This window comes from Sordaria macrospora, chromosome 3 (assembly GCF_033870435.1).
Source record: "Sordaria macrospora chromosome 3, complete sequence".
NCBI classification, from domain to species: Eukaryota; Fungi; Ascomycota; class Sordariomycetes; order Sordariales; family Sordariaceae; genus Sordaria; species Sordaria macrospora.
Genome location: NC_089373.1, coordinates 534966 through 560637, shown reverse-complemented (window position 1 = coordinate 560637; position 25672 = coordinate 534966). Strand labels below are relative to the sequence as shown.

At 51.4% G+C, this 25672-nt stretch overlaps 6 protein-coding genes across 6 annotated transcripts; 2 read left to right on the top strand and 4 right to left on the bottom strand.

Moving 5' to 3' along the window:
* Window positions 1–249: 249 nt before the first annotated feature.
* On the bottom strand, window positions 250–2073 carry SMAC4_13443 (uncharacterized protein; the record flags this gene model as incomplete). Its single annotated transcript, XM_066091417.1, has 1 exon — window positions 250–2073. The coding sequence occupies one exon, from the start codon at window positions 2071–2073 to the stop codon at window positions 250–252; it is 1824 nt and encodes a 607-aa protein (XP_065946383.1).
* A 1177-nt stretch (window positions 2074–3250) lies between these two features.
* Window positions 3251–4543, bottom strand: SMAC4_13442 (uncharacterized protein; the record flags this gene model as incomplete). The annotated part of the gene is made up of 1 exon (XM_066091416.1): window positions 3251–4543. The coding sequence occupies one exon, from the start codon at window positions 4541–4543 to the stop codon at window positions 3251–3253; it is 1293 nt and encodes a 430-aa protein (XP_065946382.1).
* A 3391-nt stretch (window positions 4544–7934) lies between these two features.
* On the top strand, window positions 7935–9356 carry SMAC4_13441 (uncharacterized protein). The gene has a single exon (XM_066091415.1). The coding sequence runs from the start codon at window positions 8093–8095 to the stop codon at window positions 9029–9031; it is 939 nt and encodes a 312-aa protein (XP_065946381.1). The 5' UTR covers window positions 7935–8092; the 3' UTR covers window positions 9032–9356.
* Window positions 9357–10767: 1411 nt separating this feature from the next.
* Window positions 10768–12517, bottom strand: SMAC4_09813 (uncharacterized protein). The gene has a single exon (XM_003342756.2). The coding sequence runs from the start codon at window positions 11911–11913 to the stop codon at window positions 11101–11103; it is 813 nt and encodes a 270-aa protein (XP_003342804.1). The 5' UTR covers window positions 11914–12517; the 3' UTR covers window positions 10768–11100.
* A 5211-nt stretch (window positions 12518–17728) lies between these two features.
* SMAC4_09264 (uncharacterized protein) lies at window positions 17729–18243 on the top strand (the record flags this gene model as incomplete). Its single annotated transcript, XM_003344286.1, has 2 exons — window positions 17729–18002; window positions 18077–18243. 2 exons carry the CDS (start codon window positions 17729–17731, stop codon window positions 18241–18243), a joined length of 441 nt encoding a protein of 146 aa, XP_003344334.1.
* A 1728-nt stretch (window positions 18244–19971) lies between these two features.
* SMAC4_09266 (uncharacterized protein) lies at window positions 19972–24467 on the bottom strand. The gene is made up of 7 exons (XM_066090926.1): window positions 24050–24467; window positions 23980–23997; window positions 23873–23924; window positions 23576–23686; window positions 23400–23516; window positions 23059–23343; window positions 19972–22995 (listed from the first exon to the last, which is right to left on the bottom strand). Exons 1-7 carry the CDS (start codon window positions 24298–24300, stop codon window positions 20644–20646), a joined length of 3186 nt encoding a protein of 1061 aa, XP_065946380.1. The 5' UTR covers window positions 24301–24467; the 3' UTR covers window positions 19972–20643.
* Between the last annotated feature and the right edge of the window lie 1205 nt (window positions 24468–25672).

Genomic DNA, 25672 nt, shown 5'->3' with positions numbered 1-25672 from the left:
ATGTGACGAACCGTTACAAGCACAGGAGTATTATCGCTGGGATAGAACAATAGAGTAACAGTGTAGTAGCCAAAAGGTACTGGTAGATTGTGATAGCTATTGCTTGCTGAAGAACCGGTAACAAGAGGTCGGGGAAGGCCTTCTTTTATACCGGTCTTCATGGACCCGATATACTGGACCCGTGGACCCGGGCTTAGGACCCGGGGCTTCGGGTCCTCCCTTCGGGTCCGATCTGATTGGTCGGCTAGTCTAGTCTCCATGATTGGATCGTAACACCTCAGCGATAGGCAAGGGTTCCAGTAGTCCATATGGTTTGTGCCGGTTTGCCTTTGTTTTGTGACAGACTTCGCATTGGTGCAGTACGTCTGTGACTATGTCTTTCATGCTGGCAAATTCGAACGTTTCTTGTACCCTTGCTATCGTTCGTGCGATCCCTGCGTGGCCGCCTTCTTCTGGAGACTCGTGGATGTCCTTCACGAGCTCCTTTTGAAGCGGTGGTGGTACCCATAGCTTTCCTTTATTCAACCATGGTTTGATCGTGGTTGCCAGGTGTGTCTTGATTTCTTCATTATCTACTTTGTGCTGTGCATCCATGCTTCTTTGGATCCAGTCGTCGGGCTCTCCTTTCGAGATATTGTAGACCTTGAGATCGTCATCGATGTCATCTAGTTGCACGGGCTGGTGTTTTAGGGATCCGTCCGTGTTGGCTTGAAACAATGCCGCTGACATCGTGACTTCTTCTTTACTGGTTTTAAGGTCTTCTCGTCGACTCAGAGCGTCGGCTCTGGCGTTTTCAGAACCTTTGCGGTAGAAGATGTTGAAGTTGAACTGCGACAGGAACTCTGACGATCGGGTCTGTCTTTGATTAAGTTCCTTTGTCGTAGTGAAATACGTCAAATCCTTGTGATCTGAATAGACTTTGACGGGTTCTTTGGTTCCGCTGAGCCAAGGTCGCCATTCCTTGAATGCCCATATGACGGACATGAGCTCTTTGTCATGAATGGGATAGTTGAGCTCTGGTCCTCGGAAGGCTTTTGAAAAGAATGCGACGGGGTGCAATCTCCCTTGGTCATCTCGTTGGCCTAGCTGGCCGCCCATGGCCCAGTCGGAGGCGTCAGTTTCTACCTCCAATTCTTTATCTGGGTCTGGTAGCATGAGGATTGGGTCGTCCAACATCATCTGCTTTAGGGTGTTGAAGGCTTCATCGCATTTTTTGGACCAGATGAAGGGGACATCCTTCTTGGTGAGATCATTGAGTGGTTTAGCGATGCCTCCAAATCCTTTGATGAATTGTCGATAGAAGTTAAATCCCAGGAATCCTCGTACTCCAGTAACTGTGGTTGGTGCTGGCCATTCAGCAATGTCCTTGATCTTTGCTGGATCCATACGAATCTGGCCAGGCGAGATTCGATATCCCAGGAAGTCCACTTGTTTCTTGTGGAATTCACTCTTTTTGGGATTGACCGAAAGTCCTGCCTTTTCTAGCGCAGCCAACACCTTGTGAACATGCTTCTCGTGTTCCTCTTCGTTTTCTGAGAACACGATAATGTCGTCAATGTATGCCATCACGAACTCGCCTGAAAATTGTCGTAGCACCGCGTCGATTCGTGCTTGGAATGACGCGGGCGCGTTCGTGAGTCCTTGTGGCATGATGCGGTACTCGTAGTGACCAAGCGGTGTTCTGAATGCCGTCTTCAATTCTTCTCCTTTTTTCATGCGGATTTGGGAAAAGGTTGATGTCAGATCGAACTTGGAGAATATCTTGGCTTTGCCAAGCCGATCCCTCATTTTCTGAATCAACGGCAAGGGGTAACGATTCTTGACTGTCTCGTTGTTGAGATACCTATAATCGACGACAAGGCGGAGTTCGCCGTCCTTCTTAGGTACGAATAGTACTGGGGAACCCCATGGTGACTGGGATTCTCGTATGTGCCCCAGTTTCAGTCGCTCGTCATTGTATTCCTTGAGAGCCTTCATCTGTGCTTCATTAAGCTGATAAATCTTCTGGCTTTTGGGCTTTGCCCCTTCCTTCAGGGGTATCTCGTGGTCCCATGGACCGTGTTCTGGCAACATGCACTCAGAGGATGTGACAAGGGCAGTGTTCTGGGCTTGGAACAGTAGTTCAATTCCGCTGATAAACTACTTTGGTCTCGAAGGCCTTGTTGATCTTCTCAACCTCCAGGAGAAGGTTGGGCTTCCAGGCCTTCTTATACCAAAGGGAATCGGTACGTACTTGAGGTACGTATCAAGCCTTGTTGCCTGAGGCTTCAAGGCCTCTATCTAGCAGTCTGCATACATGTGGATCTTTATGCCTTCATCTATTCTCCTTCTTTCTTCTGGCGCTGTCATTCGTCTGGGCGCCGTGCTTCTTGCTTGGTTTGGCTGTGTTACTTCTGGGGATTGTCTCATGATGTTTCAACAGTGTTTCAGCACTTCCCTAGTTGGCTCGCTAGCCCGGTAGTGTCGGAAGGGGCTCGGGTAAGTAGTACCCGTGGCCGAGAGTCCGGCCGGGGTGAGGATCGTAGCCCTGGGGTCACCGGGCATCTCGAGGCTCATTGAGGTTCCGCTGAGCCTTGCAACCCTAACCCTTGGACTGTGGGCAATGTCCGTGTGACAGAGGACGACCGGAAGATCTTGTATCCTCGGTATTGTGTTGGTAAATTCTTGAGTCTGTCGTCAGGTGGTGGTTCTGGAGGGGGTGTTTCCTCCGGGTAGTTGTTGATAAACATGACCATTCTCAATGGTTCTTGTGGTGGCGTAGTCTCGTGTGACGAAGGATGCCAACCCTTTCGGTCAGTGACTGAGACTTCTTTGTCTTCGATTGGTTCTTTGTTGACGACGGGCGGTCTTCGTCGCTTGATGGTACCGTTAGTCCAATTGATGTCCGGGTCGTACTTTCTGAGCCAGGGTCTGCCCAATATGGCGTCATGTTTGCCAATGGGTGTGATGTCGAAGACGACCTCTTGTTCGTCCCCGTTGATGGTGACCTTCAATGGTACTGTTTCCCTTAGTACCTGTCCCTGCTCGTAACTCGAACTTTTCCCTTCAAATGTGTACACTCGATAGGGTCTCTTCTTGAGTACCCAAGGTATCTTCCAATCATTCACCGTCTGTGGTGTAATGAGGTTGATCGACGATCCTGAGTCGATCATAGCCATTGCTTGTCCTTGGAATGGCTGTATCCAGGTCATCTGGACCTCGTAAATCGAGTCCTCATCTCGACTTACTTCGAGGATCTGTGGCGGTGCAGCTATTCGCGGTCCTCTCGCGAGGAGCTGGCGCCATTTCCCTGTCTTCTGCGGCCACCATGGCGTTTCCTCTGTGATCTCGACGGAGACCCACAGACCATGCTAGTGCCCGAAGACGATGCTGCTGCGGTTTCCTTGTCCTGTTCCTTGCGGAGGCCCTGCTTATTCTTCTTTTCTCGCAATGCTTGCCCAGCGTGCCATTGTCGTGCTTTGTCGGCCATGTGGACTGCACAGTTGATTCGGCAGCATTCTTGATAGCAAGAGTAGGGAGAAGACATGCAGTCTCTTCCGTATCCATCCTTGAGGGGTAGCTTCAGTAGCTTTCCTCCTCCTTCACGATCGCGTGATCGACCCACGTCCCACATGTTGATGGAGTCCTTGTGATAGGTCGCTCGAACAGGGGCGAAATCCCCGTTTTCCATGATCCGTTGTGGGAAATGATCGTGTTCCATCTTGTAGGACAGGTGCCATGGGCAGGCGTTGTATAAGCAATGAATCCAGGCAACCTTCTTATGAGAGGGGTGTTCTGGGTGTACTTGGGGGTGGTCCCCTGCCTGAGAAGTCCATGGTTGGTCGCATATGATATGTACGTCGGCCTCGAAAGCTGATACACCGATGGACTGAAGCTTGGGCTTTGGTGGGTATATCTCGATGAAGGAGCCTTCTTCGTCGATTGGCCCAGCGTAGTATTCGGTGTCGAGTTGTCGGTCGTACTTGTCGTCCAAGTCGAAGGTGCGCTTCCTTCGGGTTTCTTGTCTGCACTTCTTCTTGAGTCCTTGAAACGAGGCTTGGGTGAATGCGATGAGTTCCTCTGGTGTCCTGTGAGCTTCACCGAAGGTATCTTCATAAGATTGACAGTCCTTCCGATGAATCTGTTGATGGTGGCGGTTGTATTCGAGCTGGCGAATCTTAAGCTTGGTAATTTTGGCTTGTTCGATGTCAACGAGTTGGTTGAGTCGGTCCAGCTCGGACTGGAGTTGCTCGTTGCGGTTCACCTGGTCGTCGGTGTCCGTGTCTGAATCTCTCATAGCATCCGACAGATCTGTATGGACTTTTGGCTCGTCGTGGATGATAGTGGCGAGTGGCCATTCGTCGCGTTCGTCGATGTCTGCCAAGGGGATACGGGGCGTGGGCGGCACAGAGTGGCTGCGTCGGACTGGGGTTTGACCGCGGGGTAACTCGTTTTCTTTGTTGATGTCCGATCCCCGGATGTAGTCTTCGTCGTCGCTCTCGCTGGCCCGTTCATAATGGTCGCGTTCATACTGCTCGTACTGATCATATTCTTCGATCGACATGTAATCGTCGGTTGGTTCGTTGTTGTCGACCTCCCTACCCTTTCCTTTGCCCTTGCTGATGGAATTGGTCGAGTGAGTGGGAACTGGTTTCCATCCTCCTTGACGCTTGTTGCCTCCGCTGCGGCAATCGCGGACGAAGTGTCCTAGCTTGTCGCATTTGAAGCACTTCTTGTCCTTGCTGGGGCCTTCTTTGCGGTTATCGACTGCGTCAATGTCCATGGGACCAGGGTGAGTGCCGTATGCGGTGCTGCGTGAGCGGTTGTTGTAACTGTTTCCGCCGCGCTGGTAGCGGTAGCTGCTAGTGTTAACGCGGGGGCGACTGTCGCCTGAGCCTTTCCCCTTGCGTTCGAAGACTCGGTTGTCAATGACGATGGCCTCGTTGATGTATTCGTCGAGGCTCTTGGACTTGTGATCGATTTTGATGAGCTCGTCCTTGACATCGCTCTTCAGGCCACGGTAGAACCGGTACTTGAGTCCTTCATCGTTCCAGTCGACCCTGAAGGCAAGCTGGCGGAACTCGGCGGAGTAGGTGGCGACGGACTTGGTCTGACGAAGCTCGTTCAGCTTGGTTTCGGCGGTGCGAACCTTGTCAGCCAGTCCGAAGACTTGGTTGATTGCGCTCTCGAAGTACTGAAAGTCGTTGAAAATCTTCTGGGTCTCGAGATGCATTTCAGACCAGATGTGGTGTCCGAGGTAGTCGGCTTGAGTGGGCTGAAACCATTCGAGAGCCTTACCGGTGAGGTACGAAGCGGCATATAAGACCTGCTCGATAGTGTCGGTGGTCTTGGAGAAGGCGAGGTTGGTGCGAACCTGGGTGAGGAAGCCTTGGAGTTCTTCCTTCTTGGTGCCGTCAAACTTAGGGGGAGGGTTGAGCTTGATGGTGCTCTTTACGTGTCCTCCGCCAGAAGTGCTGGCAGCGGGGAGAGCTTCAAGATCCATGACCTTGATACGAAGCATGTTGATGGTCTCGCGGAGCGCAGTCTCATCGGTGTCTTTGGTGATGGCGGGGATGAGGCTAGCCCTGCGGGTGCGAGCCGTTTCTCTAGCGAGAAGGTCAGCGGCCTTGACGGGATCGCCATTGTCGTCAACAATGCCTGTCATGGTGTCGGTGCCAGTTTCAAGGTCTTTGAAATCGGTGCTCGGGTGACCAGCACCAGCGAGTCCTCTGGCGGAACTTCCAGCAGGTTGTTTTCCGGACATGGTGACGATGAGTCAAGGTGGTTGAGGAAACTTGATTGTTTGGAAACTTTGGGTGCAGCAGCAAATCCCAGAATACTGGTGTGCAAATTGATGAGCAAGCAACGTGTGACGAACCGTTACAAGCACATAAGTATTATCGCTAGGATAGAACAATAGAGTAATGGAGTAGTAGCCGAAAGGTACTGGTAGATTGTGATAGCTATTGCTTGCTGAAGAACCATAATAATGAAGGCCGGGAGGCCTTCTTATATACTGGTCTTCAGCCCCGTCCCGTAGTCTCGTAAACTCGGGACCCCGGGTGCTATCTGATTGGTCAATTCTCTGTAGATACATGAGGCTCAGATTGGATCGTAACACCCTGGTCACATCAGATCCCTATCCTAAGTTGTGTTGACGCTAATGCAACTTGTTCAGCCCAAAACGATGTGATTAGTACCGATAATCTTGATAGATGATGACCAGAAGTGCCAGACTCTACCTTTTGAAATCTAACAGGTTGCGAAGGCAGCGAAGGAATGGCAAGGTTGATGCAGATCCTAAGACCAGGGTTTATTACGCCCCAAAAGCCTCTTTTCTGTCTCTCTCTGTCTATTCTTGTGCCTCTATCTGCACCCCCTATCCTTTTCCTCCCTCTTCCTCCCTCTTCCTCCCTCTTCCTCCCTCTTCCTCCCTCTTCCTCCCTCTTCCTCCCTCTTCCTCCCTCTTCCTCCCTCTTCCTCCCTCTTCCTCCCTCTTCCTCCCTCTTCCTCCCTCTTCCTCCCTCTTCCTCCCTCTTCCTCCCTCTTCCTCCCTCTTCCTCCCTCTTCCTCCCTCTTCCTCCCTCTTCCTCCCTCTTCCTTCCTCTTTCTTCCTCTTCCTTCCTCTTCCTTCCTCTTCCTCTAACTTTCTCTTTCCTTTAACTTGCTCTTCCTCTCCCTATCTTCCTCATCTATTATCATGGCACCTGGTCAGCTGGCCTGTATGTACAAACTGCGGGACCAAATCTATCAACTGGATTCAATCCTAACCAGGTACCGCAGCCTATTGGAGCATCGTCTGTTTATTGCGTGGAGTGAATTCAAGCGTCAGGACACGAGACTGTGCCAAGCCCCATGCAAGTATGCCAGGGGGCAGGGGTGCTGACATGGGCCTCTATCCAGGCTTAAAGCCATCCCACCATACGATCCGTCCATTCAACCCCCAGCATATGGGAGTAGCGATGGCGAGGTGCTTGGCTTGAAGCCATACTCAAAGTAGTTGTGATACGGGTGGTGGCCTCTAGGCTTCGCGTGCAGTATTAGCGTTCCTTAACATTGCCAGAGCATAACAGACGACAGGCTTGATCTGCTTAGTTCCTTAAGCATGCACTTAAATCAAAACAAACAAGTAAAAAAACGGGCTTATAAATAGGGCACGTACATACTGTGAATGGTGTTGGAGGCTGTTGGCTTCTGATCCTAGAGCTGTGGTTGGCGGCTGTACCCACAGTGTGTTGTAAGCCAACCACCATGGTTATGACATGCCAGGATGGAGGGGAAGAGGTAGGCTGATGCAGGCAGATGAAGGAGGTAGGTTAAGGCAGGTACATGAAGGAGGTAGGTTAAGGCAGGCAGATGAAGGAGGTAGGTTAAGGCAGGAAGATGAAGGAGGTAGGTTAAGGCAGGCAGATGAAGGAGGTAGGTTAAGGCAGGCAGATGAAGGAGGTAGGTTAAGGCAGGTACATGAAGGAGGTAGGTTAAGGCAGGTACATGAAGGAGGTAGGTTAAGGCAGGTACATGAAGGAGGTCGATTGTGATCAGTTTGTCGTAATGGGATCACCAAACCGTGATTCAACAAGAGCGAGAGATTAGTGTCAGGACGGTCAACTTTTCTCGTAATCCGCCCAATTATATTCATCTTCTTAGCGCCGCCTCCCCACTTACCTTAATGCCTCCATCCGAACGATATGGATATGGGAGGTGGTGGTTCAGTCTTTTGACCCTACTGTGACGATATGGATCCCGCAACTCTCACACATCATGAGATTAGCTCTACCGCGAAGCTAGCCTGCCTCCCGTCCCCCTTCTTCTAGAAGCGGCCCGGCGGCGGCACGCTGTGCGCCTCCTCACCTTAGATCCCGCCCACCCGCTCGTTCCGCGTCTTTCGGAACCCCGAATGACGCCGCGCGGCCTGCCTCGCCGCCCTACAACTCTACAGACGGCTGCACAGCTTCCCTTGCCTTTCCCGCGGCCGGTTCTACAGCCGCCCGTCTATAACGGAGACACTCACAAAGATCCAGCGCCCACGTCTAAGGACAGGGCTGCCAAGGATTTCAAAGAATGGCTTCTCCAACGAGATCCCTCGGAGATTGTCGTTTACACCGACGGCTCTATGATAGCTAAGCAGATGGGCCCCCCAGCGCACGCGGAGGACCCCGACGCCGAAGAAAGACCAGAGGGCGAGTGCGTAGGCTTTGGCTACGTAATCTTTCAAGGACAGACAGAACTCGGCCGCGGATGCGGTCAGCTAGAACAAGCGGAAGTTTTCGATGCGGAGGCGGAAGGCGCGCGGCATGGTCTCAAGGCCGCTGTGGCGCTCTTCCCGGAGGCACAGGCCCGACCACGCATTACGATATGCCTTGATAACACGTCCGTCATTAGAGGACTCCGAGGAACCCCAGCTGCGTCGTCACAAGCGGCTTTCCTCGATTTCCGCGCCATCCGAAAGGGCTACGGCCCCAGTTTGGTGGACGTCCGCTGGGTACCCGGCCACAAGGGCATCACGGGCAACGAGGGCCACAAGGGCATCACGGGCAACGAGATTGCTGACGAGCTCGCTAAGGCGGGCGCCGAAGGAGGAGAGGTAGTCAATGAAGGCTTGGCTACCCTTGCGCACTCAAGGCGGCTTGCTAAGAGGGAGGCGCATACGGATTTCAAGGCATGGTGGGCCGCGAACAAGCCAGAGTCTTATGCAGACTACCGGTTGGGGGTCTCTATCCAGCCTAACGACGAACTAAAAGAGCTGGACAGACGCTCTTTACACCACCTCCTCGCGGCCAGGTCTGGCCACGGGGATTTCAAGGACTACCACGAGCGCTTCGAGCACGAGGACGCCCTGCTGACATGCTTCTGTGGAAGCTGGAAGAATCCCTTCCATCCCTTCTTCTGCAGAAAGGCGTATGCAGTTTCCCCGGTCACGGGCGAAGCGGCTACGCGGGAGAATCTCTCCCTTGCTATTGGAGTTTACTGGCAGCGCTTCATCGCTAGGATCCAGACCTCGCACTTCTTTTCGTGGACTTGCACGAGAAAGGCATGGCGCCAGACCCTCTAGCAACAGCACACTGACGGCGGTGGCGCCGCTGACAACCTTACGGGGTTCTTACGGAGTAGAGGGGTGGAGGTTGGCCATGGCCACGATATTGAGAGGGTTACGGTGGACTTGGACAGGCTGGTCCACCGTACAAGGAGACGGGAGGAGGCCTTGCGGAAGGAGAGCGGGAGTGAGAGTGGAGAGGAGTGATTTCGTCATTTCTTTTATCTTTTTCTTTGTGCTACAGGTTCCGTCATATACTGGCGGCTCGCCCACTGGGCGATTCGATTATAAGTGTTGGGCCGCGTTTACGCTATGGGCAACACATGATTCACATTGGCAGTAGGCCTCGGTTTGCCCTCGGATGAATGGTTTTGGTGGACAATTAGGGCACTGCTCTTAATTTTGTATGCTAGACTCACCGGTGCGGCACGTCTCATGCCCTACGGGAGGCGGAAGTAGACGTTAAAAATAACAACAACAACAAAAAAAAAAAGGAAGGGAAGAGGTAGGCTAATGCAGGCAGATGAAGAAGGTAGGTTAAGGCACGTAACATAAAGAGGGCAGACTAATGTAGGCAGATAAAGGAGGTAGGTTAAGGTAGGTACATGAAGGGAGTCCATCGTGATCAGTTTGTCGTAATGGGATCACCAAACCGTGATTCAACAAGACAAGAGCGAGAGATCAGTGTCAGGACGGTCAACTTTTCTCGTAATCTGCCCAATTATATTCATCTTCTTAGCGCCGCCTCCCCACTCACCGTAATGCCTCCGTCCGAACGATATGGATATGGGAGGTGGTGGTTTAGTTTTTTGAACCTACTGCGACAATATGTATCCCGCAACTCTCACACATCATGAGATTAGATAAGAAAGGCGGTAGAGACTGGCATAATCTGGGCTCCTCCCATATAAGAATGCACTCTAGAGCCCAGCTCTCAATCTCTCCCTCTTTTCTTCTTTAGCTTTAGTTATTTATTCATTTATACCCAACTACGCGATACGGAACTACGTGAGCTGGTGCATCGTAACACCTACCACGTGATTAAAAGACCCGTTTCCCGTCCTTCCCACTCCCATAGACATGCAGACATATCGCCTGACTAGTAGTTGGGTCGGTGACGACCAGCGAATCCCAGGTGTTGTGTGTTTTTTCCTCTCTTTCTCTTACTTTTTTGTATGTGGTTTCCTTTTCTAATAACGAAGAAGCTGTTTTGCCTTTTTTTTGTTTGTTTTCACTCGCGGTTCAATGGGGTGATTCCAGGAGGACGTTGATGTTGGTGTTTGCTCGTCCGCCGGTTCGAGGTAGGGCTGGAAGATGCATTTTTCAGAAGGAAAAGACTCAAGTAATTGGAAGTTACCATCAAGGCTCAACATCTCAGGGCAAACTGCTATGATCAGAGAAGGTATTCCATTCTACTTCTAACAGGACAAGACATTTTTCTCGTCAGTTGTACCTGGTGATTTCTTGTTGATTGCACTCCGGGCTATGCCCGGAGGTGGCACGCCAAAGGATCGGACCGTGGCCCGTGCATCTGAGCACATCCGCAGCGAAAGTTGACTGACTCACCACTCACAACCGTCACTTCTCAATTCAAACTGTCTAGCCCCTTTTTTCAGTTATGGGAACTCCTACGGCAGCGAGAATATTGGTCGCTCCTCCTATTGAGAGCAGTTTTGTGCTTTTTCCTGACGAGGAACGTGCGCGAAAACGGTCATGGTTTTCGGAGGCCGGCACCGGCAGCTGCACCTGGGGAAAGCACGCCCTGTAGGTTCAGTGGACTTACAGCGCCTTTCTGCAATTCCTGCGACCTGCCCGCCCCTGCATCTGCTGCATCTCCGCTACTACTTCCTCGATCACGCATGCATTCATCCATCCATCCGTTTTCGGGAATCGTCAAACATGCTCGCTTCATTTGAGAGGAACGTGATACAGAACTTGAGCTTCGATGTTATTCCTACGCTCACTTTAGAGGTACGTACAAGTCTGGTCGTCTGGAGACGGGCATTGCTGACAGGCGGCCGCGTTCGAGATTCTTCAGGGGCATCTCTCGTCCTCTCCTACCACAGAAACATCACGATCGGACCAAACTATTTACCCCGGAGTTTCTGCCCAATTCCTACGACAGCCTTATTGGTTTTGCCATATATACGCAGCCAATAAAGCCTGAGCGCGGTGGTGACAACCATAAGGGTCCAACGGTCACCCATCACTCCCGAACAAGCAGCCCCCTTTAGCTCCAATGTGAACAAGTGTTGCAAGGACATCGCATTGCGGAACGTAAGATCAGCAAGGATATCGCTTTCCTCTTGTGCTATGGAAGAAGAAGAAGATGGTGAAGAAGGTGAGGTAGAAGAGGACGAGGGCGGCAGGCGAATAAGAATATACCGGCTGTGCTGGGTGTTGCTGTTGGTGGTGCCCTTTCGGGTCTTCCTCCATTCGAATTCCTCTCTAACTTTTATCTTAGGGCCGACCTCGACGGAGAACCGGAACGAGACGCTACCGTCGCTAGTCGTTGTGGCGTACATGATCTCGGTGACCAAGTCGCGGGGGTTTAGGTTGAACTCGACATCGTCCTCGTCCAGCGGCGGCGGCACCATGATGAGACTTTTCACGCTAAAGGTCGACATCAGAAGGGGTTCTCGCTCTTCGTCGCCGGCGGTTGCCAGGATAGGGGCCTCGGTCCCTGTCCCGTTCCGCAGGTAGAAGCCCGGCCTGAAATTGAGCGGTCCTCTGGGGGTAAAGCCGTGGTGGACCTCAACGGCGTATAAGAAATCGCTCTTGTCCGCACCGCAGAGCTTATACGTAGTCAGTGCGCCAATGACACCCCCAGAGGAATTGCCGTAGAGGTTGATGACCGGAGGGAACGGGCGATATCCCAAAAATGCTGCTGGTACAGGCATCCTCGAGCAGGATGCCTTACGGATGGGGCCGTCGGCATCGCCGTCGTCTAGCGATGTTGCTCTTGGTACTCATGACACACGCGGACCCCAAGCGATGATTTGACTGTAAAAAGGAAAGATTTGGTGAGGAGAAGCGAGCATCAATGTCAAAGGTCCCCCCCGTGCTGGTTTTGTTGCCGAACCCAGTCAAATGGGTAACGTGGCAGCAGGTTTAAAGAGAACCTGAGCAGCAGATGCATTCAATATCACCGCTGCAACTATGGACCGACAGCCGATTCCGAGACCAGGCCATCAGCAAACTCGCCTACCCAATTCAGGTGCTCTGGAACTAGGCAACAGTGCAATGAAGCAGTCGAACCATACCACGAAGAAACACGGTTTGTTATGTACCAACAGAGTCGGATCCAATGCCTTCAGCCGGAGCTAATTATCCGAGCGCCTATTTTCTCAGACTACGGTACCAACTGTTGGTTTCAAGGGCCTAGAGCTGCATAGACACAGGGATACTGCCACGCTGGAGCAAGACAGAAAAATAAGCTCGCTACCCAGATGTAACCAACCACCCGTGTCATGGCCCGCGTAACGCGACCCAGGAATTTGGTTCGCCCGGCCGATGCCACCTTCAACCTCCTTTCCAGGACAGTCTCTGCCCAGCATACGACGTAATTGGAAAGAAAAAAGCGAAACTCCTGCACTACATTGGACCTGTGCGTCAGAACCCAATTCGATCCTGTATGACAGATGGCGGACAGGATAAAGATCCAAAGCGCACGAAACTCTCTGAAAATTATGCCATGTCTCAGCCACTGCCGTTGCCGTTGTCGGTGCGGTTGTTGTTCTAGCGTTGGCTGCGGTGCGGTGTTCTCGATTTCCTGAAGGGCCTAAGATCAGGTTGTTGCCGCGCAGTCAGTTATCAGCATGCCCATGCGGTGAAGGGAGAAGAGCGGATGGTGCGATGCTCCTTACCTTGACACGAAGGACCATGGAAAGATAAGCTTCAAGCACGGTGACATGAAGCCGATGCCAAAACAAACCCCAGAATCACCGGAGTACGCGTCGGTGATGTTGTCGAAGAGCGCAGGCCACTCGTCTGACCGATCCCATTGCAGAACTGACACAAACACGGCCGTCAGGAGGTTGTGCGCGGCAGTGAGCAGAGAATACGTGTCCCATATCCACTGGTAAGACATCAAGAACCTCAAGGTCAGGTCTCGCTTGGTCAGTGGAGGCAGAAGGCCCTGCTTATACGGGCCGAAATCCCAGCGAGTCAGGTAAAGACCAGACAGAGTCTTTGTCACACGGACATTCGACAATACCACTGATCTCCTCAAGAGCCGCACGGCTGAACCCCAAGCCTTGCCACACGGCTGGATGTCTCAAGCAACTAGGCTACACTCACCTTCGGGAAGTCTGTTCCTCCAACGGCACGACTTACCCGGAATCCCCTCAGTACCCTTAGCGCCTTCGGCGTATTCCAGCCAACGACACAACTGCCGCCTGCACTGCCTCCACGCTAGGCCGCGCTAGCCAGGCCATGAAGGAAGAACACTGAAGGAAGCTATTTAGGAAGACCCACATGTAAGCACAATAGTGCACACTAGATAGATGCATTGTGGCTTTGCGGCCAGATTAGGCCGATAGGAAGATGTACGTACCTATTAGAAGGAAGGAAGGCTTTGGCATAAGAAGGCCAGGAAGTCCAGCCTGGATGAAAGGCTTGAAAGGATTCAACAAGGCCTTCGAGACCAAAGTAGTTTATCAGCGGAATTGAACTACTGTTCCAAGCCCAGAACACTGCCCTTGTCACAGTCTTGGTGGCGAAGGAGGCTATGAGATGACGGATGGCGAACAACGCTATGGCATGTCCACATCGAAGAAGAGCAAATCTAATCCGAACTTTGGGACTGCCAGGTCAGCATATGGATCACCCGACAGGCACAGTCCGCGAGGATTGGCCTAGATACGATAGACGGTACGCAGTCGTTGGGCGAAGAAGGATGCAGAACCAGGAAACTTGACGATTTTCTTTTCCAAGAAAAGGACGGATGTTGTGTGGAGCGTGACGATGATCGCCGATGGAACGAAAAGATGGTTGAAAGGAACGAGGGAGACACTTCCCAGCCGGAGGGCAACAACAACGCCAGCAAGGTGCAAAATCGACAAGATAAGCCGAATGACATCAAACTGTCGCTGAATAGCCAGGTAGAATGTGACAAGGGCAGTATTCTGGGCTTGGAACAGTAGTTCAATTCAGCTGATAAACTACTTTGGTCTCGAAGGCCTTGTTGATCCTTTCAACCTCCATGAGAAGGTCGGGCCTCGAGGCCTTCTTATACCAAAGAAGGTTGGTACGTACCGAGCCCTGTGTGCCGGGCATCGGTGCGAGTCTATCTAGTTCATCTGCCTACAAGTAGATCTTCTGAATGCCAGCCTTCGTCCAGTTGCCCGTCGCTAATGCCGGTCGGTGGTTTAAGTGATGAAAGTCGCCGGCGGATGTCCGTGTGGCATTCTGTCGGTAATTCCGGTCGGCAGTTTGACTGATGAAAGTCACCGGTGAATGTCCATGTTGTTGAAGCCATCACATTCTTTGGCGTTTCTGTCTAAGTGGATACGATCCACACATAGCTACCCTGTATATAAACCACGTCGGACTCCGTCCTCCCTGTTCTGCTCTCTCTCTCTCTTTTAACCTAATTAACACACGAAATTCACTCCCACACTCAATGCCACTTGTGGTGTATCATTCCGTTACCTCCAACACATGTGACACTGGCCGAGGCAAGGCTGGCATTGTATGGCGAGGTTGGGTTGATGTCAAGCATTGAGGCTCTATTGAACTTCAAACCCAGGAGTGTGGGCAATGTCCGTGTGACATAGAACAATATGGAGGTAACCCAGATGATAAGTAACGGAGAGGACGCATATGCTCCCATAATCATCCAGACTGGCGGGCGGAGGGCAGAGATAATGGACATCTTGTTTTGGTGATCGGTCGGAACGTAAGGTGGAATTTGACTTTGCGCGGTTGTTCTACTGAATTCGAATTCACCAAGGATGATCCGTTTTCTCTTGAAGGAAGCTCTTATAGGACTTCAGGAAGGATTGTTCTCCGCCCAACACAACTCAGTTTCAGAATCATGCCCGCCAAGAGGGGAGATTACCACAGTAAAACGTCGACTCCTCAACAGAAAGAAGCCAACAAGGTGCTATTACCTCTAGCGAACTCGAGCTGCGTGTAAACCAGCCAGGTCGACCTCTGTCCAGACTAGATCGTCAGCGGCGGCGCGGATATTCCGGGGAACCGGCCAGGGGTTGCGCTGTCAAACTTGCATAGGTATGGTCGGTTCGCATTACATTAGAGCACCATGCGTCAATTCTTTTACTGGAAGCCTCATAGAATGTCCAATCACTGCCTCAACTAGTGCTTATCATGAGCGATAAAATACTACCATATACCTCTAGCCGACAAGCGTGTGATCATTAACCGCGCCAGTAGCAAATTCCTCAACGGTTTCCAGTATAGGTAGTAAAGGCAAACCGGGGATAGCCTAGCTTGCACTTACGACTGAACTATAGTAACCAACTCCCAACTAGTTCTCATCTTTTGACACTAGTAAATCAGGATCAGCGCCAAAGTCCAAGTGAATTCGGATAGGTACACTGCCGCCAACAGGCCAGACCCCCAACAGGACCACCAAGCTTATATTTTGCATCATCGGCGATCCATAATGGGCCCAAAAAAGCTTCACTTCGGAGAAATGAGAGGGTTGACGTTGTATTAAGCATAAGCCGGCCGCTCAGTACCATTGACCCGTTGTAGCAAGCGAAAGCTTCTTCCCCACTTGGTACCGTGGCGGGAAAATAGGGATATTGTAATGAAGCTTATGTTTGCAGAGGACGGGAGTTTCAAGGATACCACTTTGGAAGCTTGATGGAATTGTTGGCTGTGGCTGAGGCTGACAACCGTTCATCACTCTTTGCCTGCAACGTAGTTGTTACCACTTGTCACACGGACATATGCTACACTCCTGGTGGCATACGGGCATACACTCCTGGTGGCATACGGGCATATGCCACACTGTCAAACGGGCATATGCCACACTCCTGGTGTCATACGAGAAAGACCTACATGTATGCAGATCGCTAGATGCCTTGGAGCATCAGGTGACAAAGACCCGTACATACTAGATAGGTACCGTTTCCCTTTGGCATAAGAAGGCCTTGAAGCCCAGCCTTCCTCTAGAGGTTGAAAGGACCAACAAGGCCTTCGAGACCAAAGTAGTTTATCAGCGGAATTGAACTACTGTTCCAAGCCCAGAACACTGCCCTTGTCACACCACTAGTGAGTGTCGGGTGATGACTTGAAACAAAGAGTAGTGTCTAGCATAACCATTGCGTAAGGCGGTGAGGCGGCTAGGGTAAGTGGATGGTAGGGGACTCTGATAGAGTGAATGATAACATCAATCTTCGGACTCAAAATATCGCTTGAAGACTTTGGATGCCTACTGCGACCTCTTCTCGTACGATTCGAAGGCTCGGGACACTCTGAGGTTTACGGCCTTGTAGACAAGGTGAATGGGTCAGGTAGGTGCTTGTGGGATTATCAAAACCCCATCCATGAACTGGGCCGGTAATTTAATGGTTATCGCTGTCGGGGTCTTTCTCGTCGTTGCCAGTTTGATACTTCCTTCTAGCGAGCGCTCTTTTTTCCCCATTTCTCGAATGTTGAAGCCGAAGTCCACTCTCCTATTCACTTACCAAACGTCTTGATTGGTGTTTCTTTTGGTTACTATTACAAAAGCCTCTTAAGGGGTTATTTACTTTGCTACTATCTTATAATCCAACCAATTACATGTAGGTCCAACTCCATGTAAACCGTAGTTGACGTACAAACTCTTCGCCACCTACCTTCGGCACTGGGTGCAATGCAGTGAGACACAGAACCCATCTGCTTGTAGGAGGTTTCCTCCAGTCCTAAGAATTAGTTGAATACTCTCTTGCTGTGTTCTAGCATCGCCTCCTCTGTCATACAAGGATGGCATCTGTGAGGCATGATACCTCTACAATCGAAACCGAGCAGGGAGCAACATCAGCGACAACCGCAGTTGGTCAACCAATAACCTTAATGCGAAATTTGACTAATGATAGAGCTATACGTTCTATCACGGGTTTAGATGCAAATATGACCATAGGAATACAACTGCGTCTCCGAGTCGTGGATCGCGATGACCAGACACGGGCCGTTGGTCCTTAGTGCTGATGCAGCTTCACCATGACTGACACCTGCCCGTTTCAAGACAGACAAGCCTACAGACAATATTGGGAAATAACATTTCCATGCCATGTTGATGAGCAGGGTGATACTCCGACGGGTTGTTGGTAATCGGACTCAGCGGTGAGTCTGCGACTCGTGGAAGCATGATGGCCGGGACAGTTGGTCCTAACCACAATGCAGCTTCACCATGACTGTCACCTGCCCGATAAAGGGTGTGGATGAGCTGATTCTGAAGACAACTTCAGGTAAATGAGATTTAACTTGTCGTTGGACAGGGTAATTGTCAGACGGGCGTTGGTGATCGAGAAGTGTGGTGTCGCTAGACGTCTCTAGGTACCAGGCCTCAGTTTGTATCAGTCCTCTAACGACATGCCTGGGAGCCGACGTTCGAGATATAAAAGGGGCTTGTAATCCGCTCATCAAGTCCATCAGCCGAAAGACATCCACATCGCAACAGCACCATCTCCTATCCTTGCCTTCCAGCTTACACACACACCTCTTTTACAACCAACCATCGAGCACTCCTCCTCATCAGCCAAAATGCCTATCGTCGCCATTGCCCACGTCGTTGAAATCATGTTTGCCGGCATCTTTGCAGGCTCAATCTCCGATTATTGCAGGAAGCACCCTGGAAAGGGTTGTGTCAACAAGCGCGATCTCCCCGCGGACCTTGCGGCTGCGCCCATCATGAACGTCCGTGCCGACGTCGGCCCTTGCAATGTCCCGAAATACAACTTCGACATTTGCAACAATCAGCTCCGCGACCAGGCCAACCGGGGAATTAAGGTTCAAACCTCGATTCCCTCCGCCGGTGGTAAGTGACTTACTTACTGGACGATTCCTTCACACTTGGTACGTTTGCTAACGAAGAACATTTATTAAATTCAGTCGGCAAGTTTGACAATGTTCCGCCCGCCTGCATGAACCTTGTTGTGGCTCTGTCGGGCTCCTGCACCGGCGAGGGCCCTCGTCCTACTCCTTGCGGCTCAGCCTGCATGCAGTACTCGGGCCTTTCGGACGACCAGTTCCGCCAGCTCTCCAGCTACCTCAGCTAAGGCAGTTAGCTGTCTGGTATAAAGAAAAAGCACTTCTGTGAGTGGACTCGAACTCCTGTTTCCGAAGAAATATCATGCTAGTCATTTAGGCTTGTCATATCAGGAGTGTCTGTCCATAAGGGCGTGTTTCTTAAGCTGGCCACTTAAGAAGGTGCGTGCTCTTGTGGGTGTTGGGCCTCTTTGAGTGCTGCGAGGACCTTGTGTCAACCCGGGCCACTTCCTAGATCTTTGGCTTGGAACGCGGGTACTTCTGCAGTGCTTCTCTTGGGACTGGGTTATCTTGGCCAGAGGGAAACACTATTTTCTGTCTTTTAGAGCCTCTGAAGGTTCCAACAACCGATCATGCTTTTATCCTTTTTTTACACTTTTTTGTCATTCTTGATTGCGATTTCGTATATATAGCTACCTAGATAGATGAGAAGTCACTTCACCTCATCGATAGCCATCTTTCAAAGGTTTGCATTTTGTTGAAATGCGCAGATAATTGTTGTAACGAGCTGAGACCCAGTGTCGGGCCTCAGTCTCCCTCAGCTCAGGTTTTCCAGTTGGGTGGATAGTATCTGGATTCAGTATCCGGACTCAGAACCTGGCTTCACAAGCAAAGTCTCCTTCTGTACGGCCAGACAACAATACGGAATTTTGCTTTGTGGTCATCAAGTTTGCGTCTCAATTTTCACCCTACCAACCCCTTTTTCGGCGCTCACGATTTACTGTAGTGTAAACAACAGTGTCGTTTAACTTGTGGGACACGCCGTGGCCAAAGACTCTCGAAGACGTTTACAAGGTCCGCCCATCGCGCTTGTAAGCTTGGTATGTACACTGAATTCGACGACATTTAGCGTTTGTGACCAAATTTTACCCCACGGTCTCTGATGCGTCTATTCATGAGAGGCCCGGCGTAGATGGAAATGCCAAACCGCTTGATTCTGATTATAATGTGTAGGAGGGAAGAGGCCTGCGTCAATCAAGGTTGATGACAGGGCCTTAAGTAGGCGACTGTCAACCATGCTTGATGCAGGTTTGACTGCACCTGCCGGCTGGCAGAGGTGCCACTACCTTGACGCATGAAATCATGCATCAGTCTCCTCGGTTTCTGAACAGCAAGAGAACTCCATGTCCCGTCCAACATACCTAAATTTACTGGGATAAGTACTCTAGGTCGCGAGCCCGGGTGGTTGTCATCTTCTTACTAGGTCAACATAGTTCCTCCCTTTTAGAAACCTTTGCACGTAACCGTGGTTGGAACCTGGAGGTGACTTTGTCCCTTTCTTCAACCAAGCTGGCGTGTGTATGTTTGTTCCTTTTTGGTCAGCGGCAGCGAAGGTGCGCGCTTGAATCAGTGAACCCGCAGGACTCTCCCTGATCATTATCGTCATCCCTACCTAGTAGTAGGGTCGGTGACGACCAGCGAATCCCAGGTGTTGTATTTTCTTTTCCCCGCCATTCACTTTTTGCTCATTATTCCTTTTTTTATATTTTTTTTAAAATTCTTTTTGTTTGTAGTCCTGGTGAAAGGAAAACCCTGTACGTGACCTTTTGACGACGCGGTGGCTTCTTTTCTCTCTCTTTTCAATGACCGTAACATCTGGGTTACATTGGTTCTGCAAGACTCAAGGGGGTTTGGTCGCGTGATTGTGATACATCCTCGACGCCGTTATTAAAGAAGTTTGTACCTCCAAAGGTCGGACATCCGCACCCACACCCGCACCCACACCCGCGAAGAGAATAGAGAATAAAGGTCACAAATCACTGAAAGACAAGCTATCCATTTCCACGATTTCCAATTATGTCCATTGTCCATTATACCAAAGGAGTGTATCCGCAAGCAAGTTAGCAACAAGGGTATCAATCAACCAATCTTTCCTCCCTCCCCTTCATGTTCGTGCCAAGTTATGTACCGTCGTGTAAATGAGTGTCGTGAATTCGTAATGTCTCTCAAATCCAACCTTTGAATCGTTCCATCCCTTTCCTTTTGGTCCTTTCATTCATTAAAAGCCTCCGACAGCTTCAACGATGCGCATCCCCACGGCGGCAACGGCCGCGTCCGCATCTGCATCCGTATCCACTCGTACATACATCCGCGCAATGGAGTACACATATACATGTCCCACCTCCCGTTATCTCTCCAGAAGTATGCGTTGATGTGTAACACCGGGAGCGAAGAAGCGAAGGAACTTCTAGAACGAGCATCCCGGGACACGAACCCACACACCAACCACGACTCCTTTCTCTTTCAGCAGATTAAACACTAGATCGTGTCTTGCCCGTTCGCCACACTTCCATTTCCTATCCAAATCCAATCCACTCATTGATCCATGGTGATCCAAAAGGGGAAAGTATTAAAAGGCTCAAACAGGGAATTAAAAACGGAAAAACTTCCCTGTCCGTGAATAATGGTATTTACAAGAAAAGGATGGCTGCCAAGATGGTAGCCAACAAAGCCGCTACCGATGGCGACTGAGCGACATTGCCCGCTGCAGTAACGGGGGCGGAGGGGCTTAACGGTGGGGCAGTCGAGGTAACGAAGCCTGTTGTGCCGGAAACACTGACAGTGCCGTTACCGGGTGCAGTGGTCGATGGCCCGATGCTTGAAACCGAGGGCAGCGACGACGCCGATGCGGAAGACGACGAAACCGCCACAGGTTTGGTGGAAGTGGCCGTGAAGGACGACACCCCGACTGCAGATGATCTGGTGATAGACGACGACGAGGATGACACAACTGCAATGGATGATACAGCCGAGGTCGACGATACGGTTGACGTCGAAGATTCCGCCAATGAAGACAGCGCGGTCGAGACTGTTGAGGAAGTCTCAGGGACAGCCGTGCTCGACGCTGAAGACGAGGGGGTTAGGACTTCCGAAGAAGACGAGAGAACCGATGCCGCGGAAGATGAGATAGCCACCGATTCAGAGGAAGAAACAGGCGGCTGAGAAGGAGACTGAGTTGACGAAACGACCGCCGGCTCAGAGGAAACTGCCACCACCGTAGAAGAAGAAGTGGGTGGTGGAGGAGCAGATGAGGAGGATGAGGAAGAGATCACCGGCTCTGCCGAGGAAATAGAAATTGGGGGCAGAGAAGAAGGCAAGGCCGGCTCAGAAGACGAACTTGGCTCACTTGGGGATGGTTGAGCAGAAGAGCTCGAGGATGGAGGAGGGACGATGGAGGTAGTCGTGGTGGAAGGCTCCTGAGCTGGCTGAGAAGACGAGGTTGAGATGGGTACGGGCGCAATGCTTGGGTTAGCTGCCTCCTGCGAAGTTGTGGAGATCGAGGGAGTGGCAGACTCGACCGGCTGTGGGGGAGGGTCCGATGGGGCAGGTGAAGGGGTCTGCTCTTTGCACCAACCGAGGAATTGATCCCATATCGGCGCGAGATACTCCTTGGCGTTTTTCTTGTCGGTACTTTCCGGCTTATCATCAACACATGTTTGGCATTTGTTGAGGTATTCTTTGAAAGGCGAGGTTTCGTCGCAAATCTCCAGCGATTTACCAATTTGCTGGACTTCAAGGAAGGCATCCGCGCATTCATCGTAACAGATTGCGATATCGTTACTGCTTACCCGTTTCGAGAGAAGGCCGCGCTTCCATCCATATCCCGCCGCCGATGACCTGGTTGATGTCGGGCGCGGCGGAGGCCAGGTTAAATCGGTTTGGACATCCCAGTTACCGGTGGTAATAGTTGACGTGACACCGCCAACCTCGACAATGATGAGCTCCTCTTCAAAGATATCGTCGCTCAAACCGAACGCATTGGGATTGAGGTAGAAATACCCTTCAGTTGGTGGGAAATAACCAGTTCCGTTCTCTGGCCAGGTCACATTAGGAAGCGAAGGAGCTGGCTTACACCAGTGCGGTTCGCACGTGTAATCATCGGACGGCGCGTCGGCCCACAAGTTGCAACCTTGTGGTTTCGGCTTGTGGCAAACAAATCCAGGTTTGCAACCCCATGTTAGGTCTGATTTTGGATCGTACGGCTTTCGAAGGGCGGGCGCGACGGTCTCCGTGGGGTAGCAAGTCGAGATCGATCTCGTGACGGTTGTGGCAATAGTAATCGTCGAGGGTGGCTTGGTAATCGTCTGCGTGATGGTTTGAGGGGGCACAGAAAAGGTCGTCGTGCTCGTTACCGTAGAAGCGGGCAGGGTGGTAGTAATCGTAGTTCCATCAAGGGTCAACGTCGTGGTGGTGGGGGGCGCAGCTGATGTAAAGGTGGTCACCACTGTTGTTCCTGGGAGCGTTAGAGTAGAGACCGTATGCTCCGTCTGAGTGATAGTATGATCCAAGGTCTGCGTAACAATCGTTGGAGGGAGTGTAATGGTGATGGGAGTGCCAGACACGGTTGTTGTGATGGGAGGCGGAACGACAGTTGCGGTCGTAGTGAAAACCTCGGTCGCGGTCGTGCGATCGGTGACAGTCGAAACGGTGGTGTAAGAGCTGACAATAACAGAAGTGACTACAGTCGTCTCGGTTGTGTAGAAAGTAGTGCTATCGGTAACAGTCACCGGGTAAGAAGTCACCGTGGTGAAGGTTGTTGTTTCCGTCGTAGCACTGACAACAGTGCTAAGCACAACATCGGTGGTAGTTACGACGTCCGTTGTCGTGGTCGGAACCAACGTGGTATAAGTGTCCGTGATTGTGTTGTAGTCGGTCGTCCATATCGTCTTGGTGCCCGTCACCGTAACCGGGTAGGAGCTGATTTCCGTGGTGGTTGTAGTGCAGATAACCTCAACATAGTTAGTCGTTGTCTTTTCGATGGTCTGGATTAAACGTTAGTTAACATTAATTATTTTTAATTCACAATCAGAGAACCAAAGGCCTACATGGATGCTTGTGTAAGTCGATTCAATGGTGGACCAGAAGGTTGTACTGTCAATCACAGTATACGGGACAGAGATCGCCGTAGTGTGAATGACTGTCTCAGTTTCCACTTCTGTCGTCGGGATGTAAACGGTTGTTGGAACTGTTGTCGGGACTGCGACTTCGACCGTTGTCTCAACGACCGAGGTCTCGGTGGTGGTCTTCCATGTAGTCGTCGTGCTGACAACACAATACGAAGAGTGATCCTCCCCATTACAGATGCTAATTGTTGTAGTGACTGGGTAGCTCTGCAAAGCCATTAGTCATATGCATCTGATGGATTCACGATCATACTCAAACTTACTGTTGTATAGACAGTGGTCGTAGTAATGGTCTCGTAGTCGGTAGCGGTCTCCGTGTATCCAGAGGTCACGATGGCCGTGTCAGTAAGCGTTTTGGTGTCGAGGAGGGTGGTCGTGAGCTGAACATATCAATCAGCATGCTAACTAGTCAAGAAAAAAACGGGTAAAGCAGCCGTACATATTCAGTTTCTTCGACGGTTGAGGTGTGAACGATTGTCTCTACCACCGTTGCCGTTACGACTCCAGTGTGGGTGACTGTCTCCTTAGGAGCTGTAACCGTTGCTGTGTACTGCAATCCCAGTCAGCAATGAATGCAGTTGCCAAGTGTGCGGGAGACCAAGAAGACAAGGGGTTGAGGTACAGCAGCGAGAGTGCCTCCGCGGTTTTAGAGTAACCCGTAATTTCGAAGGCGAGCAGAGTACATTGGAAGGTATCTGGTCCCGTTTATATCTCGCTGCGCCCGGTAATAACTTACCGATTGTGTGACTGTCACCGTACAGGTAGAGGTAGAGGCAGGCTTAGGTATGCTGGTATGCTGTTAGACTGATATCTCCTCTCATCCAAAGAAGAGGATTAGCATACTACTTGGTGGTCGTGACTCTGTCAAAAGTTAGCTTTGGACCGAGCGACTGCTAATAGATTGTTCACTTACACAATTGGCTCGACGCACTTGCGACAATCGTGCCCGTATTTCTTGCAAAAACCCTTATCGTGATCAGGGCCATAGTCTTCATCACCACCATGATAAGCGGTAAAGCTCTCTTCAGGCGCAAGAGACTCAACGGGAGCAACGCTCGAGGCCTCCGTGGTGTTGAACCTGCGGTAAAGCGGCCTTTCGGCGGCGGAGACGAGCTGAGTTAGGGCCAACGCTCCGAGCGTGCCCAAAACCCTCGTAACAAGCATTCTGCCTGAAAGAGACCGTCAAGTCAAGCCGGGTAAGTTTAGCGGGCCAACGAGTGAGGTCGGGTCTCCGGAAGGGAAAACGAGTGTGAAGCTGTCGCAACAATTGAAGCTTACACCGGAAGACTTGACGTAAAAACACGAACGACGGAGATGGGGTGCGGCAGCGGCACTGGCCGATGATATAAGGCTGGTGGGAACTAAAAGGCCTGGCAGGTTGGGGGACCAGGCAACCTTTTGGGTAAGCCCAAATAAGGTGAACCAATGGCGTAAAAGGGCACTATTCGGCAAGCATCACCCTCGTCTGCAGAGGAATCTTATCCTATCCCATCCCATGTATTCGGTGTGATGCGGTGCGGTGTGGCTCCAACGGTGCGGACAGGAGGGAAAGCCAGACCGGCTTACTTTTTCTTGTATGTTTATTTTTACCCCGTTCGATCATAGTCCTCCGCTTGGAAGACTCAACTGGGCACCAAAGGGCTGACTGATAAATGTCGAAAAAGAGAAAAAACGACGATCACACATGCATGGCACCAAGAGCATACGCTGCAGGTCTCGTTGGCGGGCGAGTAGGTGAAAATTGAGAGGGAAAGTCTCGACAGCTCCGAATTTGGTGCTGCCCTACTCCACCGTGCTCCTCTGCTTCCCTACGGCGTACTCGCGGGGATGCATGGCCACATCCCACAGGCACAACCACCCATTGAGCATCATTGCCCGAGAGGCGGGAATCCAATAGCAAATAGGCCTAGACTAGCCCGGCCGGCCCTTTCTAGCCAATGTAACCGTGCTCGGCATCAAGGGACTAGGCTCTTGCCGAGCTGGACCTTGGACAGATATGTAGGTAGGAAGGAGATTTCAAGGAAGAATACGACGCGTTCTGACGAAAGCCTGGGCTGGCGATCACTGATCTAGCTCAGCATACGATCTCGCGGGAGCCCCAAATGACGATTTGACAACGGAGCAGAAAGAAGCAGGCGAGTGATCCCATGATTGTTAACTTTACCATGATTGTGCCTGGTTACATCCAAGGTGGGCGAGCTGACCTGACTGTGAGCATTGGGCTTGTTTGTCAGCGCAAAGGTGAGTTGAAGGCTGGTAAAAAGGGAGGCAACAAGCCACGAGCTTTGGCGATGATGACAGAGGCAGAAGGGACAAGAAAGAAACTGACAAAAGACTGGAGCTTGTGTAACTGTGCAAGACGGCAGGCTGGGGCACTGAGGATGCGCCCAGGGGGCTGAGCGAGCTGCCTGACCAGGATGTCCGAAGTCCGGGGCAACGATTTTCGAGCCAAGCAAACCCAACGTTGCTAGGGGCGCCAGGGACGGACGGAAGGCCCGCCGAGGGGAATAGTTGACCAGGGGGCTGCTAACGACAA